The sequence below is a fragment of the Stegastes partitus genome, unplaced genomic scaffold, assembly GCF_000690725.1.
Source record: "Stegastes partitus isolate 25-593 unplaced genomic scaffold, Stegastes_partitus-1.0.2 Scaffold3628, whole genome shotgun sequence".
Lineage (NCBI taxonomy): Eukaryota > Metazoa > Chordata > Actinopteri > Pomacentridae > Stegastes > Stegastes partitus.
This window is the reverse complement of record NW_007581359.1, coordinates 57,457-73,793: the sequence shown is the minus strand read 5'-3', so window position 1 is coordinate 73,793 and position 16,337 is coordinate 57,457. Positions and strand designations below refer to the sequence as shown.

Genomic DNA, 16,337 nt, shown 5'->3' with positions numbered 1-16,337 from the left:
TTAACATATATTAGTCTTCTGGAAATTTTAATTAAAATACCGCTCGAGCAATTAATTAGAAGCCTAAAACTCATTTCTTTGCATCAACATTCCAAAGTAGATTTTTTTAGATATATGAAAACAATCCCTTCCTGCCTTTAAAGTGGCTTAGATGTGACTGTACACCATTGCTTCATCTAGAATGCTTACATCTATGAAGTCCCCACCTCTATCTACACCCAACTCACATCACTCCCTGCAGCTCAAGCACACCAGCTCACATTGGGCTCTGCTGAAACACTGTAAACCTTCTTTACACAGTGTCAAATCTAATAGAAAAGGTCCAATAAATACACATTCTTCCATTATGGGAAATGTAGGATCCTGTGTTTTTGGACCCAGACTGTGGTGTTTCAATTCTGACCATTTTTGTTTCTTCTGCCTCCGTCTCTTAGCCCATAACGTCACACAAGTACAGTACAAATTGATGGACTACCCAGTTTAAAAAAAAAACATAAAGCACACATATCAAAGTGTCTGTTTCTGCTTATCTTGGGATTCAAAATACTGAAAAGTTAAAGCGATCGCTAGCACAAAGTGATTTAAAAAAAAAAAATTATCTTACAGTATTCTTATCTCAGCCCTAATTCTGATTGTGTATGTTTCACATCGACACAAACCACCTCTCCCAGCTCTGACATTGTAGTTGTGGGCAGAAATCATAGCTGCACCACTCACACTTTGATTTCAACCTTATCCCTCAGACAGACATTTTTATTCTAGTCTGCTTTTTTTTTCCCCCTCCCACCTTCCAAGTTAACTGATGCTTCACACGTGTCGCCTCCTCAGAAGCTTTAAAGTCAGAAAAGCTGGAGCTTCCTGTCTGATTAGCGCTTCATTTGATCTTCATGCAGACAGGGGACATCAGGGTTAAACCCCTTATCATGTTCGACGTCTGTGTTGTGGGGTGTGATACAGTATCTCATGTGTAGAAGTGAAAGGGAGGCTCGGAGGTGGTGTGAAGTCTCAGGGAAGAGGCTCATTAGCAGGAAAACAAAGTTGAAGTTCCTAAGTGTCAAGCAAGAGGCTATTACAGACTCTTTATTGCGTGCTAAGTTTTCTTAGAAATTACCTCCACACAACACCAGCAAGAAGAGTTTGTGCTTTGCTCATAAGTAACATCTCATTACACATTATTGGTGCAGTAAATACACTGTGATTATTAGCTAAACAGCCTAGTCACAGGGTCAATTAATGCAGTAACTCATAATTAATCAGTGTAAATTGCAGTGTTTTAAAATAAAGCCATGACGCTTTGTGTGGGCAGAAATATGAGAGTAAATTGCTTTTCAGGCTATGAATTAGATGGCCATTATGCTGATTGCTTCAAAAGGAACATCTCCCGTGTTATCATGCGAGGAAGCCCACAGTGTGCTATTTTTATCCATGGTCGTGTTCCCACGTGAATTAAACATTCAGGCCTTTTTAATAATTTAGTGTCATTGAGAAAGATGTTTTGGTTGGCTTCCCACAGTCTGGCTACGCTGCCTTTGAAGCACCCACCTGTGCGTTTTGTGTGTGCACGCTGGACCAATTCCTGTCAAAGCTGTCATGAGAGGAGCGGGCCGCCACGATGATTCATTCATAAAAGGCCCCCCTCATTTAATTACTCTCAAATCGGGTCACACGGATACCCCAGGAGAAGCGGCTGCTTTACGGTGGCGGTGGGTGATCAGATCTGAGCCACGCATCAAATCACAAACCACTCTCAGATCCCCACGGCTCTCCTGTTCACGTGAACAGGATTTCAATCTTCAGCGCTCACACCAGAGAGATTTCCACCCACCTGGTGAGTCAGAGCTGGCCTAATAAACCTGTTTATGTATTAAACACTGTGGGGACGCTTGATATTCCTGACAGACATTGCCATAGACAAGTAATCACAGCAATAACTCCATATTAAATCTCCAGCTCTTTTAAGATGTTCTCTTGTTTGTTGTCAAGGTTACCATAAGGAGTGCTGGAATACAGATATCTCTTCCGCTGGCTTGGGATGATCCCTATTTTTCTGTCCCGGCTACACCTAAGCCTTTTGCCTTTTAAGTTTAATAATGCTCAATGTTAAATATCAGCGTCTTCTCTCGCCTAAGCCGCTGCCCGACAGCTTTCCTCACAATAGAAGTGATTGGCAGCCGCAATTGTCTTGAAAAGTTGTTGCCAGAGTGGAAAAGAAATGTTAAAAGTCATTCATATGCAATGCATGCAGTGGAATATTGAATTGATCCAACTTTTTGTGCTCTGAGTGATGGTCTGCTGTGTTTATACCCAGACAAGAAATCAATACAAATACAGTTAGTGGTAGAGCACTGATTATGATTTTATATTCCACTCTAGCAGCATTCTGATCAGTTGCGTTTTTGTTAACTCATTTCACTGTTTGTGAGCCTGTATGTGTGTGCATTTAGGAGCAGACAGAGAAAATGTCTGAGTTCACAAAGGTTTACAAGCAGCCCATCTACCTTCATTACACACTTGACTGAAGGTTATACCTCCAGGTTTAAGGTAAGCTCAAATATCAGTTTGTGAGAAATGCAGTTAAAGAAACCTCAAAATGCACCCATCACACTGAGGACAAATGGCTTCACCGTCCATTCGCCGTGATGCGAGGCCCATTAACTGAGAGAATGAGCAGGACTAAGGGTCCGTTTCTACCCGAGCAGGCAAAGGGCAGACTGGATGATGAACGATAGCCGGACAAGAGGAAAGGACGGCTGAGAAAGGACACAAGAAGGAGACGGAATCGCTGTCCATCAATATGAAATACAGACTTTATACACAATAACTGCTTTCATTTTCCATATAAATGTTCAACAATAAATTCTGTTAAGTTCCCCATATTTTTAACATTAATCACAACTTACACAGTCTTAAAGGGACACATGGGAAGACAAATTATACATCCAGTAGGGATTCACCTTGTTAGAAAGTGAATGGTTTTGCTAAATGTAACTATAATGTGGAAGCGTTGCCCTGGGGTTGCGTTGGAAATGCAGTCTCAGGTAAATTCACCCTGTCACACTGTAAAACTCATGACCATAAAGCACGTCAGAAGAGCTTTTATCAGTCTTAATGCACTCTTCAAAGAGCATCCTTCAATCTGCATGTGCCATGGAGAGCTGCTGCCTGACCGCAGGCAGGGGCTACTGTATCGGTCTCGCTTCACAGATGATGGGAAAGACCATTTGGGTGAACGATGAGCATCTTAACCTTTAGGGGTCACCGAGTGCACCATCACAGACTGATGGTCATCCAGGCCTGCACCCTGAAAACATGTGTACCAATATTCAATCCTGTCAGCAGATTCTCTGTAATATTTGTACTTCTATGCAGGGAAGAAACTGATGGTTTTATATTTTCAATCTCTGCTGACTAAAGGCAACCAGACGGCCAGTGCTTCTTGCTCACAAGCACTTCATAGCTTTGGTCCTTGATATACAATTTCAGAAGACTGCCTCTGACTCACATTTTTTCCACAGTCCATTGTACCGCAAGCAAACACAGCGCCTCTGTTCATCAAATGTAGTATTCAATTCCCGCTCCCCAGTCTCCCAACAAGATTCTTTGATGTCAAATTGACACTTTAGTGAACAGCACTTCATGGGTTTTTATATTGCCTGGCAACGGCAGAAAGCCCACTCCTAGTGGCTTCTTCAGGCTGAGGAGCGGCTGGTCGGGCGAACGCTTTGGATGGTCGAGATGAAGAGGAAGGATGGTATTAATCATAATGGTGATGTAGCTTTCTGTTTGGCTTGCCTCCAGGCAGTGGAGCAAAATTAAAGCCCGGAAAATCGGATTACGGAGTCCCCGGGGGCGGGATGCCCAGTAGCCAGCTGATGAGCGCTCATCTACTCTTAGCTGTACGCTGCACAGTGAGCTCCGCTGTTGGCTGGGAGGCCAATTTGTTAACAGTTATTGCTCGTTAGTGTAGTTTCCTGATAGTGGAAGGAGGTTTCATAGCTGAGACAATAGCCGGGGTCTATTGTCTTGCAATTATCGCAGTCTGAGAGAAGGCACTGGTTGATATATTGTCTCTGAAGTCTCTGGCTTTGCTGATTGCCAATTTGCTGGGAGGACCCCCATTATCAGCAACACCTGTAGTGCCTGAGTTCTAAATATGCAATATATTGTTTCTGACTTCTCATCACTTGTTGTCTGTGACAATTCATATTTCACCTAACGGAAAGTTGGATACTGTAGCGCTGCAGTTCATTAACCGCGTGTACTCCTGAAACACTGCATAGTGTGCTGTAATGATGCAGAAGGACCTGAATTTCTCATCTCTTCATTATAAGCGGGGCTACAGGTAGCAATTATTTTTTTCATTGATTCAGTGGCAGATTATTTTCTCATTTAGCTGTGAATAGTTGGGTCAATAAAACGGAGGAAAAATGTGAAACATGGGTGGTTTGGTTGTTCTGTCCAACACCTGCAGCTCAAAATAGTAAAATTTAAAGAAAAGAAACATTGTGCTTACATTTTTTAAATTAATTATTGAACTCTCTAACCAAAAGATAATAAAGTAATAAAAAATATAGACATTCTTTGTACACTAATTTAAAAAAACATAATTAGGACGCTGCAAACAAGCAAAAGTTAACCATTTTTTATTAATAATTGCAAGAATTTAATTGATTACCAAAATTATGTTTTAGAAAATTTTTGGAGATGTATTAAAATATCAGTCAACACAAATTAATTTCAGTAATCAGCCTGTTACAACTATGTGCTGTTATGGTGTTGACGACTTGATTTCTCCTTAACCAGCGAGAGTCCAAATTTCCAGGAGACATAAACATGTCCTACATGTCCTCCTGTGGTGAAGCAGATAAACTCTCAACGACTAACCTTCATGCAGGTAGGTTATATTTTAACCTCAGAAAAACCTTCCTCTGCCTGCAGTGTGCCGTCTCGGTGCAGCCAGCCCTGCCCAAGCTTCTCACCGGAGCTGCTCACACAAAGGAGCTTATTGTGTAACTGTGCCTTAGTTTTAATGAAGCGGCGCTCCGGCTCCACACTCCTCCTTCCTCCTTCATTCCCCTCCCCTTCTCCCACCTTCCTCATGAATATCACAGCACTGTGCCCTCATTATTCATGAGCTGGTATCGGCGTAGTCATGTGCGCCGAGACCGAGGAAGAAAAAGGGGGGAGTGTCTCAGCGAGCGAGAGTCACAACTCTGGTGTGTGAGCGTGTGCAAGTGTGTGTGAGTCTGAAACAGAGGCAGAGAGGAGAGAGGAGACACCCCCGGCTGATGCTGAAACGGCTGCTGCTACTTGTGCCACTGCTGAAGCTGCTGTTCACATCTGAACCTTCTTCTGTTCCACTCAGCTGGAGCTCTTCTGTTCCTCTAAACTGGGCTTGTTTGTGACTGTCTGAATGTGTGAATGGGCTGCCTGAAAAGAGAGAGATGCTTGCTAAGGAGTGACTGATGAGAACCAGCGCTCCGGTGTGGAGGGTGACCCCCTGTGTCCGTACCACCACTGCTCGGGGAGAATTGGACGCCTGGCGTTTCCACGACGACTATAATGGGCTGCAATCTGTGCACTTTACAGAAGCGAGAGGAACACTACAAGCTGCTGTATGAGATTGCACAGGTGAGCGCAGGCACGGCCGACTCTGGCATCGAGTGTGCGTGTTGTTGTGTGCGTGATTCATTATGCGAGCTGTGAAGAGAGCAGTTCTAGTCCAGGAGCCTTGTTGGGAGTATTTTAGGCAGCAGATGGGAAAGGTATGAATGAGGGATTAATGTGTAAAATGAAAGTGAGGCACCGTAATGGAGAGAGGTGCTTCCTAGTCGCCAGCAGATGTGTTCTGAGTAATGAGCAGTTGCTTAGAGAGCAGCTCGTGTGCAGCCCATTCATCCTGCTGGAGGAGCTGTGCTGAGGGAGCAAGTTTTTTTTTTGTGGAATAGTAGAGCCAGAGTGCTACTACATGGTGTTTTTGTGCCAATTTCTTCCACGGATGATGTTCGGAACATGTTGTAGAGCGTGTTTTGTCTTGGAAAGTTTTCTTTTTGGCACTTTTGGTGTCGTTATTACACTTATTGTTGTACAAGCAGGTTTTTTAGAGAACACTTTATTTAATGTTCTATATTTCTGCACTAAAAATGAATGTTGGAGCACCTGATTGTACCATTTATGCCAGTCCTAATCTTATGCTATGTTAGACTTCCAGTACTGCAAGAGGGGTTTTTACTTTATGATAACCACTTGTTTGGATACAAGGTTTTTATACAACTAACTGTGGTCATTTAGTCACATAGCCGGCAAGTAGACAGAGTTCACATCTCATCGACTGAGGGGAAGCCAAACAGATAAACAAGCGTTCACCTAACCACCTCCACTCTCCTCATCAGCCCTCGTCTTATGACAGACTAATAACTGTGAAGCTCTGCGTCTCGAGGAAGTGGAGTAGTGCTCATCCCCTCCCCTGCAGTAGCGCCTGCCTTCACGCCACTGTGATCACAGCCTCATTAGCCGTTTTATACAACCATCCTGTGCATTAATTAGACGTGAAATGTCTCTCTTTACCCTTGTGATGTGACGGGGGAGAGGAGAAGCGGCGAGGGAGGTAAACTAGCTTGGGTTAACCAGCACCGCCTGTAGTTTTCAGCTAACGCGCAACTTGAGGTGCTGCCAAACTCCGGTGACGGACGCCGTCAGCGAGATCCTGAGCCGCATTAATGATTGGAAAAAGGTGCTACACTGGACGTGCACTGCAAGCTTGTAGATCAGCAGTGAAACAGGTTCACTAATGGTCTGTTTAATATTAGCAAACAGACAGAACTGTCAGGGGACCCTGAAGGATGAGTAGGGAGCCGCTGCCTCTCCACAGAAGGATCATAAAAATAGTGCTGTCTTGGTGCTTATCTTGGCTTTTGCACCTCTCTCTCTGCACCAGTTGTTAAGAAATTGTGTTGACTCCTTTCCTCGTGGTTAAGCAGAGAGGATCAGTATCCGCCAAGTGGGCCAGTCTCCAGGGCACCGTCGCCGTTGACAAGAGCTCTCTGGCGTGTCTGTCCACCCACTGATATACTGAGCTGGTTCAGGCACGAGCTGCAACATCAGCACCTACTGTCTGATCACCACTGTGGGAGGGAAGGATGTAGAGTATGAGGATAAAGACTGAGGTGGGAATACAGAGTAAGCTGTTAAAGGGTAGAAAGGAGATTAAGGAAAGGAAGCAGGGCAGGTGAAGCATCATTAACACAGGGACGGGAATAAAGAGAAGAGCAAGAGAAGAAAGAAGTGGGCCGTTTGACTCTTTTACTAATAAGAAACTGTACACCTCGTAGTAAACCACCTCCTCTCACTGTCTTGCATCTGTGCACATGCTCGCACATGTCCTCCGAGACAACAAAACAAGCAGCAGATCCTCAGCAGCAGCACTGCAAATACCGAAAAAGCATCAACACAATGGGTAGAAGAGAGTAGGACAGGGAGGAGAGTCTCTTCAGGTAGAGGAGCTCTCTTTGCAGCTATACAAGTATGTCACCGTGTCTTTGTGGTCAGGAAAGAGTGTTGTGACAGTGGGAAGCTTTACTCACCGCTCACACCACCGGCAACCTAATCCTCTTTCTTACATGTCGTCTGTCTAGCTTGCTCAGCTTTCACCCTCGCTGCACGTTTTTTTTTTTTTTTTCCCTCTATCATCCTCTCTCAGTTTGTCTTTTTGTTCAGAAACACAATCCCCCCCGACACACACACACACACACTCAGTGCTCTCCTGTGATTATGCAGAGTCGACGAATGTGCGTATGCAAATGAGGTAGAAGTGGCTTGCTGGCGCCACAGCGTGACTGACCAGCCTTGTGGCAGGTTGATTTGAAGAGCAGGAGTCAGTCGCAGGGGTTGGTTAGCCACCTTCCTCCCCTTCCCTTCACACCCAGAAACAATTTTGACACTCTCTCTGTCTGCCTGACCCCACAAGCTGTGGGAGATTTATGACTAGCAGGCTCCCTCACTCTCTCTCGCGTTCCCCGCTTTCCTCTGTTCTCATGGCTGCGAGTGTTCTGCATGGAAATGTGTTCACCTTTCTCAGCTGGCCTGCAAAGCTATCTCACCACGCTGACATTTTTTATTTATTGAATCAGTTCTCTTGCCTGGACAAGAGGACACAGGAATCTTCTTGCAGCCTTGTTCTTTTTCTCGCTTTCCAAAGTTCAGATTTATTTTTCCACCTACCACTGATGAACACTCGTCCATATTTCTTTCTTTGTCTTCTTATCTCTATTCTTTCTCTTTTTTTTGATCCCCTTGATCGCTCTTCTTCTTTGATTGCTTTTCTTTTGGCCTTTGCTCTTGCTGCTCTCTGCTAGATTCCAACCTCCAGTGACTGTCTTGAAGAAGTTTTCACTTTCATATCTGGTCGAGGACGGTGGAACCTTGTTGAATTTATTGGCCTGAGGTTGAGCATCTCTCCCACTCTGGTCAGCGAGACATTTGCAGTTTGAATTCTGCACCAGGCGGCTGCTCGGAGCATTTTTTTTTGCACACATCAACATACTGTAGTTGATTCGCTCTGTGATCTGGCGGGGCTTTGTAATTCCCATTGTGTCCGTGAGCTCCCCTCGTGAGTGTCACACGTTGTCTGTGCACCACTAAAACCCAGTGATGTGTGGCTTTTTGGAGCCTAATTAGCAAGATGGCAGATGTTGATGAGAAGAGCAATGCAGCGTACAGTGGATCAGAGTTGGGATGAGGCTTTCACAGTGTGCCGATGCATTAATGCTCTAAGCTGTCTTTTGACAAAAAGCTTTTTTGTTCGCAGTGGGGTTGTGATTAAAACAAAGGTCCAAGGATGTCTGCATTGGGTGTCAAAACTTAGCCGGTAGGATACAGTAGCGCCCAGCTGCTCCTAATGTTGCTGGGTAATGAATTTCACCCTTTGCTGCGCCGAGCACAGAACCTCCATATTTCATTATCCTGTTTTGTAATTTTCCAATGAGCCTGACTTTCGTTTTTTTCTAAGTTTTGAAAGCAGCACAGCCACTTTTATAAGTTTTATTAGGCAAGAGAAGAATCACTCTCCACTGCATTTGAGAAATAAATGGAAAGCAGCTTCTCAGCTCAATGAGGCACAGCAGTCCCTGATAACTTGCTGATGCATATGAATGAGAATGAGGCACCCGCAGCACACACACACACACACACACACACACACACACACACACACACACACGATTCTCCAGGAAACAAAAACACAGTCTTAGTGAATATTCTAACTATAAGACCAGAAACCATGAATTTTAGAGTGCGACTGCGCTCAGGAGGCCAACTGTAATGTAATGGAATCTCAGAGTTTAGCGGTGTCACGTTGAGCCGTGTCACCAGGCTGACAGGACGAGACGCACGGACGTGAAATAAAGCAGATCGAGAATTAATTTGTTTCTTGAGCTGAAAGGCAATTCCCTGGAGGTTGGTCCTGCAAAAAAAGGGGTGGATATTCTGCTTTGTGTACCAGCAGCAGATGCGAAACCTGTGGACCGGAGAGGGTCTAAGGAGGACACAGCTGACTTGCTGCTGCTTCTGCAACACCACTGGCCATGTGTGTAATGGATATGCATTCAATAAAAGGTTGAGGAGCTATCACAACAGCCAGACTTGCTGAGAAAAAGGTTGGCAAGCTGCGCCGGGCTGCCCGGATCATCACATGCAGAAAGCCTGCGCTGGGATTTACATGTGTGTTATCTGCTGGAGCAAGGCCATTACTCTGCATGTAGTGTATAGAGCTGCAAAGTGTGAGACAAGTTATTTCAGGGGTCCAAGGCTGTGCAAGTAAAAGTTTATTTTTTGCTTAAAGTTCACTTAAACTTGGAGAACATCCAAAGCTTCAGTTGTCAAGAAACTTTTCCTCTCTCTCGCTCGTTACTCGGATAAAATGTGAAAGCAGTGCCTAATTAGCTGTGCTTTTACTTGTCAGGAAGAAAGCCCCTTGTTAGTTTAGGGGAATTTGTTGTCACAGACGTTTAGTCTTGATAATGGTGTTCTTCAAGGAAACATTCTGGGCCCAATTATGTTTGCTACATGCACCTTTGACTTTCAGTTTATTGATATTATTATAATTACCAAAGGTTCAAGCCTGCGTGCATGAAAATATAAAGCGAGAGGTGACCTTGTCAGTAATTATTTGATAATAGATTCCGGCGAATGCATAATTTCCCAGGTTTCCGTCCAAGTGTGAGGATCACCTTCTTCTTTCACTGTTTTATCTTTTGAATATCTGCATATTTTGGACTGTTTTGATTGCTTTTAGGAAATTGTGATGTGCATTTTTGAGGTTTTTATGTCATTTTAATTAGACCAGTGACCTGACTGATTAAGAAAATAATCAGCATCTAAATCTAAAATGGGAAGACACATGGAAGAAAGATACTTCTAGAGCCAGCAGCCCTCCACCCTCCCTGCTTTATGCCCGTATTAAGCACCTGTGATGGCTTGGATGGTACATTAAGGCTGCTGAACCTTGCTCTCACCTCCCCACCACATCTTCAGCACTATCTCCAGACAGTTAGCTGCAAATGTTCTCATCCATCTTCTTGTCCCATTATGTTTTTTTGAAAGATGTCCCTCAACCATTAAAATTGATAGGAGTGAAGAAAGAGGGGGAGGAGAGAAAAAAAATGTGCAGCTTGATTGATCTTGTGTCCACCCTGGAAAGATTAGCCTGAAATATAATCTGGGCTTTCAGCGCAGCTTTTTACAATTCCCAAACAATACAGAGGTCCATATTTTTTCAGCTGTCGTCAGATTTATAGGCAGACAGAAGGACGGATGCATACACACAAATCCCTCTCATACCTTACCAATACAAAGAACCATATTTCTGAGTCAGCCCCACCATCAGTCCCAGCGCTCTTTCTGTGCTTCATCCTGCAGCTTCTAACCAGATGCCTGATCTGTCAGCCAACCGTGTTTGATTACAACACAAAGGGACGTCTGCAGGCTTTGCTGCTGTCTGTCTCGGGGTTTCCAGAGGCTGAAATTGAGATCTAAATACGCTGAAATGATCTTTTTCTACTTTGGCTGTTTACAAAGGAGCATTATTTACCTCCTCACTCTCCCCTTTCAGTGTCTAATGCTATTCCCATACTTATCAGGTTGAAGACGCCGCAAAGAGCGTTGCGTAACCTCTGCCTCCCTGGCAGAGATGGCTTTGTAATTGGAAATTTAATAGTCTGATTTTGTGTGAATCGCACATTCAGTTGCTTGACTGATTCTGTATATCACATTTCAGTTGCTGTGATTGTTTGTTTTTAAGCGCCATGTTTTTCGATGAGGTGAAAATAGTTAAAATCCAGATCACACAGTTTGGCTCTGGGATGTGTGGTGCACCCCTCGGATACAGATGATGTCACATTTGCCACAAGACACGAAGTCAATGGGTTTTATCAGTCAGTCCACTAAATCTCACCATGGAGGAGCAGGAGGGATTTAAGAGGGAGCTGATGAATTGACCTTTTCCTTTTCATCTGTTTCTTATCTCAATAAGAACCCAGCTGACCTTTTCAGCCACATATCAAGCCTGTGGACCCTCTCGTCGCCCAGCGGCCCTCCAACCCAACATGGCTCTTCAAAATTAGTTTTATCTCCTGTTTGCGCTTCTGTCGGTAGCGATTTCTTTCATCTCGCTCACAGCTACCGCCGAGGAAGAGCCGCACAAACAAACCGTGACATGCCATTTTCCTTGGGGAACTAAAGCTGTTTATCAGAGAACAAATTTCTCTACTTCTCACCGCTGGGTGTCAGATGTGGAGGAACTTGTTTTTAGGCTGTTGTGAGGGATTCAGACAAGGGTCGAGATAGGAGGGAATCATCAAATGTACGGAGCGCAGAAACAACAAGAAACCAATTTCAGATGCAAACAAAGCCCTGGAGGTCATTATACTCATTCGCCCTCCTTTGGTTATTTCCATCACCTCATTAATTCTCTGGGATTAAATATAATCTCACTCTCTCTTGCCGAGTGAGTCTCACGTTGGCGGACGGGCGTGACATCAGCATGGCGTCATCTATGAGCAAGACTCAGCCTTGTTTCAGTGCATGTTTAACTTTCACATTTTCATCAAGATCAAAGGCTGTCAACTTCAGTCAGACTGGAGGGGCAGCCGAGAAAATGAACTACATGTCTGAGTATCTCGATGCCAATCCCCAGTGAACCGGAGCATCTATTTAATGAATTGAGCCCAGTGTAAGATGACTCAGTTGCTGTGTTTGTGTGTGTGTGTGTGTGTGAAGAGCAGGGAAACAGTATGTTGCTGTGGCTTGGGGGAAATAAAATATTTTCCTGCCTGGCCCTTTTTGTGTTTGTTACCACACTCCTGTCAGTAAGCAAAAGACAAAGGAGGCATAATTTTCTGGCCCCTATTATTATTACCCATGACTTGATAACTCAGAATATGACATTATGCATTTCAAAGCAGCATTTTTTATTTATTTTTTTGCACACACATGCAACTCCACCGTGTGCAACAATGACTGTTTATGGAAATATCAGCATCTGTGTGTATAGGAATGTGTGTTTGTGCTCAGAATGATTTGTGTCTCTGTCTAAATTGGTTTGTGTCTGTGCCTGATTGCTGCGTGTATATGTGTGTGTGTGTGTGTGTGTGTGTGCTGTATGCTAATGTGTGTGTCTATATTTGTGTGCTGGCCTTTACGCGAGACTTTGGACTGTTAAATTATGCTCTCAACTTCTGTGTGTGTGTCTGTGTATTATGTGTAGAGTGCGAACAGACCTGACAGCTTGTGCTTTTCACTACAAACATTGGGGAAAACAAAGAGCTATGGGATACACATAGGGGGCTGTGCATCTGCATCCAGGGTGCCTCTTAGCTGATTATCTGTGTTTAAGCAGACAGAAGGGCCCTCATTAATTTATTGCCATTCATGAGGATGAATCTTCCCCTCTCCTCCCAATTAGTGGGGATTGTTTGCCGGGATGGATTCCAGCTTGTAACACGGTCTATACATGCACATTCTGGGCCGAAATCAGAATTTAGAAATCTTTGAATTGGAAAATCAGTTGACACTTATAAGGATTTATTTATAGCGTCTCAGCACATGTAGTGTTGGAGTGACGGTTCTGATTCCATTCAGGGAAATTAACCTCAATGCTGGAGTCTTTACTGGGTACACACACACACACGCTGCTAGCAGGTCCCAGCGTCCAGGCACTGGTGTGTTTGACTTGTCACCGCTGGTCCTCACAGCTCTGCATTTATTTCAGTTCATTAAGGTGAACAAATACATTCATACAGACAAAAAAAAGGGTGCTTCAGGGATGTAATTAAGAGTTTCCCCCATCTTCCATTCTTTTGTTTGGCAACTAATCAATAAAAATTAAATGAACACCCCCAGGGAGGTGCCACTGTCAGTCAAATCTGACCAAACCACACCCAAACAGTCCAGATGAAGACTAGCACTCAATAAATAATAACTAAGATTTTTTTTTCTTCACAAATTTACGTAGATTGCTGCTTATTTTTAACATATTGCAAAGACTTTTTTTTGTTGTTGATATTTTAAGAAGTTTTAACTAAGGTACTCTACTGACTGTTCCTTCGCAACTTCTGTGGTTAAGTGCTGAAATAATGTCATATGCTAGAGCTAGTTTTGAGCTGGGCAAAATAAAGGAAAAATGTAATATACAACAATTAAATCCATGTCGATTGCAATTAACTGTGTTCATCTGTTACGTTACGTACAACATCAGACAAAATGTGCGAAAGAAACCCTTCAGCGACCAATTTCATCTCAAAGTATGTTCATATCATCATGATACAGTACCACTGAGAGTTGGTATTGGCTAATGTAGAATCATCAGAGCTCTAGATGACTTCATAGAAAAATTGAAAATGGCACAATGGATTGTCTTCATTAAATCTAATGTGAATCATCTGTATTTTTGTTGGGTGTGTTCAGTGCTGCTGCTTCTGGATGGTGACAACATCGAGGTCCTCTTTTTGCTGCTGGTGAAATAAGAGAGGAGCTGACAGTATACACATGCTTTCTCTTATCTATATCATAGAATGCGTCCAGTGTTTCCCCCCCCGGTCATAAAATATCAGCTGCAACATCGCTGGTGACATTTGGAGAAATCAGAAGGTGTCAGGGCAGAGGCTGCCTGCGTCACCCGTAGTCGATAAAAAGAAGTGACAAAGCTTTGAATTCTTGTGATGGATGCTTTCATTGACGGACCTTTTTTTTCACTCACAAACAATCCTTTTACTCTCCTGCTCTCCTTTTCTATCATTGCTCTTACTTTTATACTTTAACCTCTGCATGACTCTTGCGAGTCAGAAGGTGTGGATTGTTTGTGACAGGTTTGTGTGTGTGTGTGTTTGTGTGTGTGTGTGTGTGTGTGTGTGTGTGTGTGTGTGCCTGCAAATACTCGTGCATGTGTGAGAGACCGACTGATGCTGGCAGAGGTCAGGCCATCAGTCTGTGTATGTGTGCTGGGGTAGAGGAGAAGGGACGGCGCCGGGGGTGTCAGGGTGACACAAAGCCCCCCCGGGTGAGGCAGCCGTGCTGGGTGTCACACCACAGGTCAGCGGCCACCCCCTGCAGCTTCCATGATAAGCCCGGCCTGACAGCCATTTGATGGGAAGGGTGACACACACTCACACCTTCCTGCTCCGCAGCTCGCGTGGCCAGGCTCTGGGGAGGAAAGCGATAAAAAGCTCCGTGAATGCATCCAACAGCTATTCTTAAGGGCTAAAATCCGAGGACGGCTCAAAATACAAGGAGTCAGTCATATCTGTTGTTATTATTAGCCAGAGTACAATAGACTAAACACAATCCCACAGCGGTGTGTGTGTGTGCTTTAATAAAGCTTGAGGTGTTCTGTTTTCAGATTGCATACTGGCTCATGTGGTGAGTGTTTAAGTCCACTGTGGCAGGCCATGCTGCGGCTTTATTGTTGCTGCCGCTGTCACACTGACACACTGACACAGTTACAAAGGCCTTGCTTTTAATGAGCTGCATTTCCAATGAGAGCATCGCGGGCTTTGTGAAAACTCGAGCCTTTCTCGAATGAAATCGATGTCTGATCAATGTGGCGTGAGTGAAAATGTCATTTAATTGGATTGTAAAATCTATTTAAAGTCCACTTGCATTAGAAATTTACGTAAAGGGTTTAATTGATTTACATGAAATGTCTCATATGGAAGAGCTAGTTAAATGCTAATGTCCATATGATGCCATATGAAGGCAAATGAAAGTGGCATATTAAAATCCAAGCACACTTGATTTTATATGTGCCAATATGAGCATGTGAGAGAGAGAAAACTATTTTTGCAACATAACACATTGTTGTGAAACAGCAGCTAGCAGAAGTTCACAGTAGGAAGTAGATGCAATCTTTGTGAGGTTGGAATGGCGACCGTGTTTTCTCCCCCGCAGCACTGCAGTCAACCCAGCACCTCCTACACAACCCAGATCCTCTCACACTCAGGCCTACTTTCTCACAGTCTCAACACTAGCAGGCAAACTGACAGAAGGGAGGATTGAAGGGGGGCAGGCACCTGCGTTATCCATTTCCTTGTTGTGCAGAAACAAAGTTGCATTATGAGATTGATTTAATAAAGGCTAGAACTATTGTAACCTCACTGTAAAGCTTCAGATTGCATGGATGCTATCCAAATGTACAGTTTGAATGCGTGTTGTAAGAAGTAACTGGCAATGGTTCAAATAATAAAGGAACTGCCTGCCAAGAGCAAGTTTTTGCTTGCCGGGATAGTTCATAGGCAAATTTTCACATTTGTTAATAACACGGTGGACCCTGACATATTGTAAGCCCACACAGCGGTGGCCCTGTGTGGTCCTTTTGGGTTAAGCCTGATCCAGACCACTGTGCAGGGACCTAGTTTCCCTACTCAGGTGAAGTTACTGTCCTATCTTGGCAAACTCAGTTTGAATCACTCTTAACCCTCTAAATCCCCAAACGGTTTTAATGGTTTTTTTTGTTTTGTTTTGTTTTTGTTTTTGCTTAAAATAAAATGCCGAAATGACAACCTCATAGAAACTGTAAAAGACAGAACCAATATTCAGACTTTCATCTTTCTTTCAGTCCTAAAACTACTTATCAGTGACATGCTGTTATGTCAGAAAATGTAAGTTCATATTTAAAATAGTTATATATTGCCAATGGCACTTTATTCTACATGGCTCATTTATAAATTTGTCCAAAAAATAACCTTTGCACCAACCAAATTCTGTAAACAAAATGATCTCCTTGGGCTGGTGCAGCAGACAGGAGGGAAATATGGAAACATAAAAAATTAAAGTTTGAAAATATGTAT

General features: G+C 43.7%; 1 protein-coding gene across 1 annotated transcript in view; it reads left to right on the top strand.

Moving 5' to 3' along the window:
- The first annotated feature begins 5,562 nt into the window (after positions 1 to 5,562).
- The window catches only part of LOC103375895 (PDZ domain-containing RING finger protein 4-like), a 55,285-nt gene continuing 44,510 nt past the window's right edge, over positions 5,563 to 16,337 (top strand). Inside the window, exon 1 of the mRNA XM_008306189.1 lies at positions 5,563 to 5,631. Within this exon, the coding sequence (XP_008304411.1) occupies positions 5,563 to 5,631 (69 nt within the window). The remainder of the gene's footprint in view (positions 5,632 to 16,337) is intronic.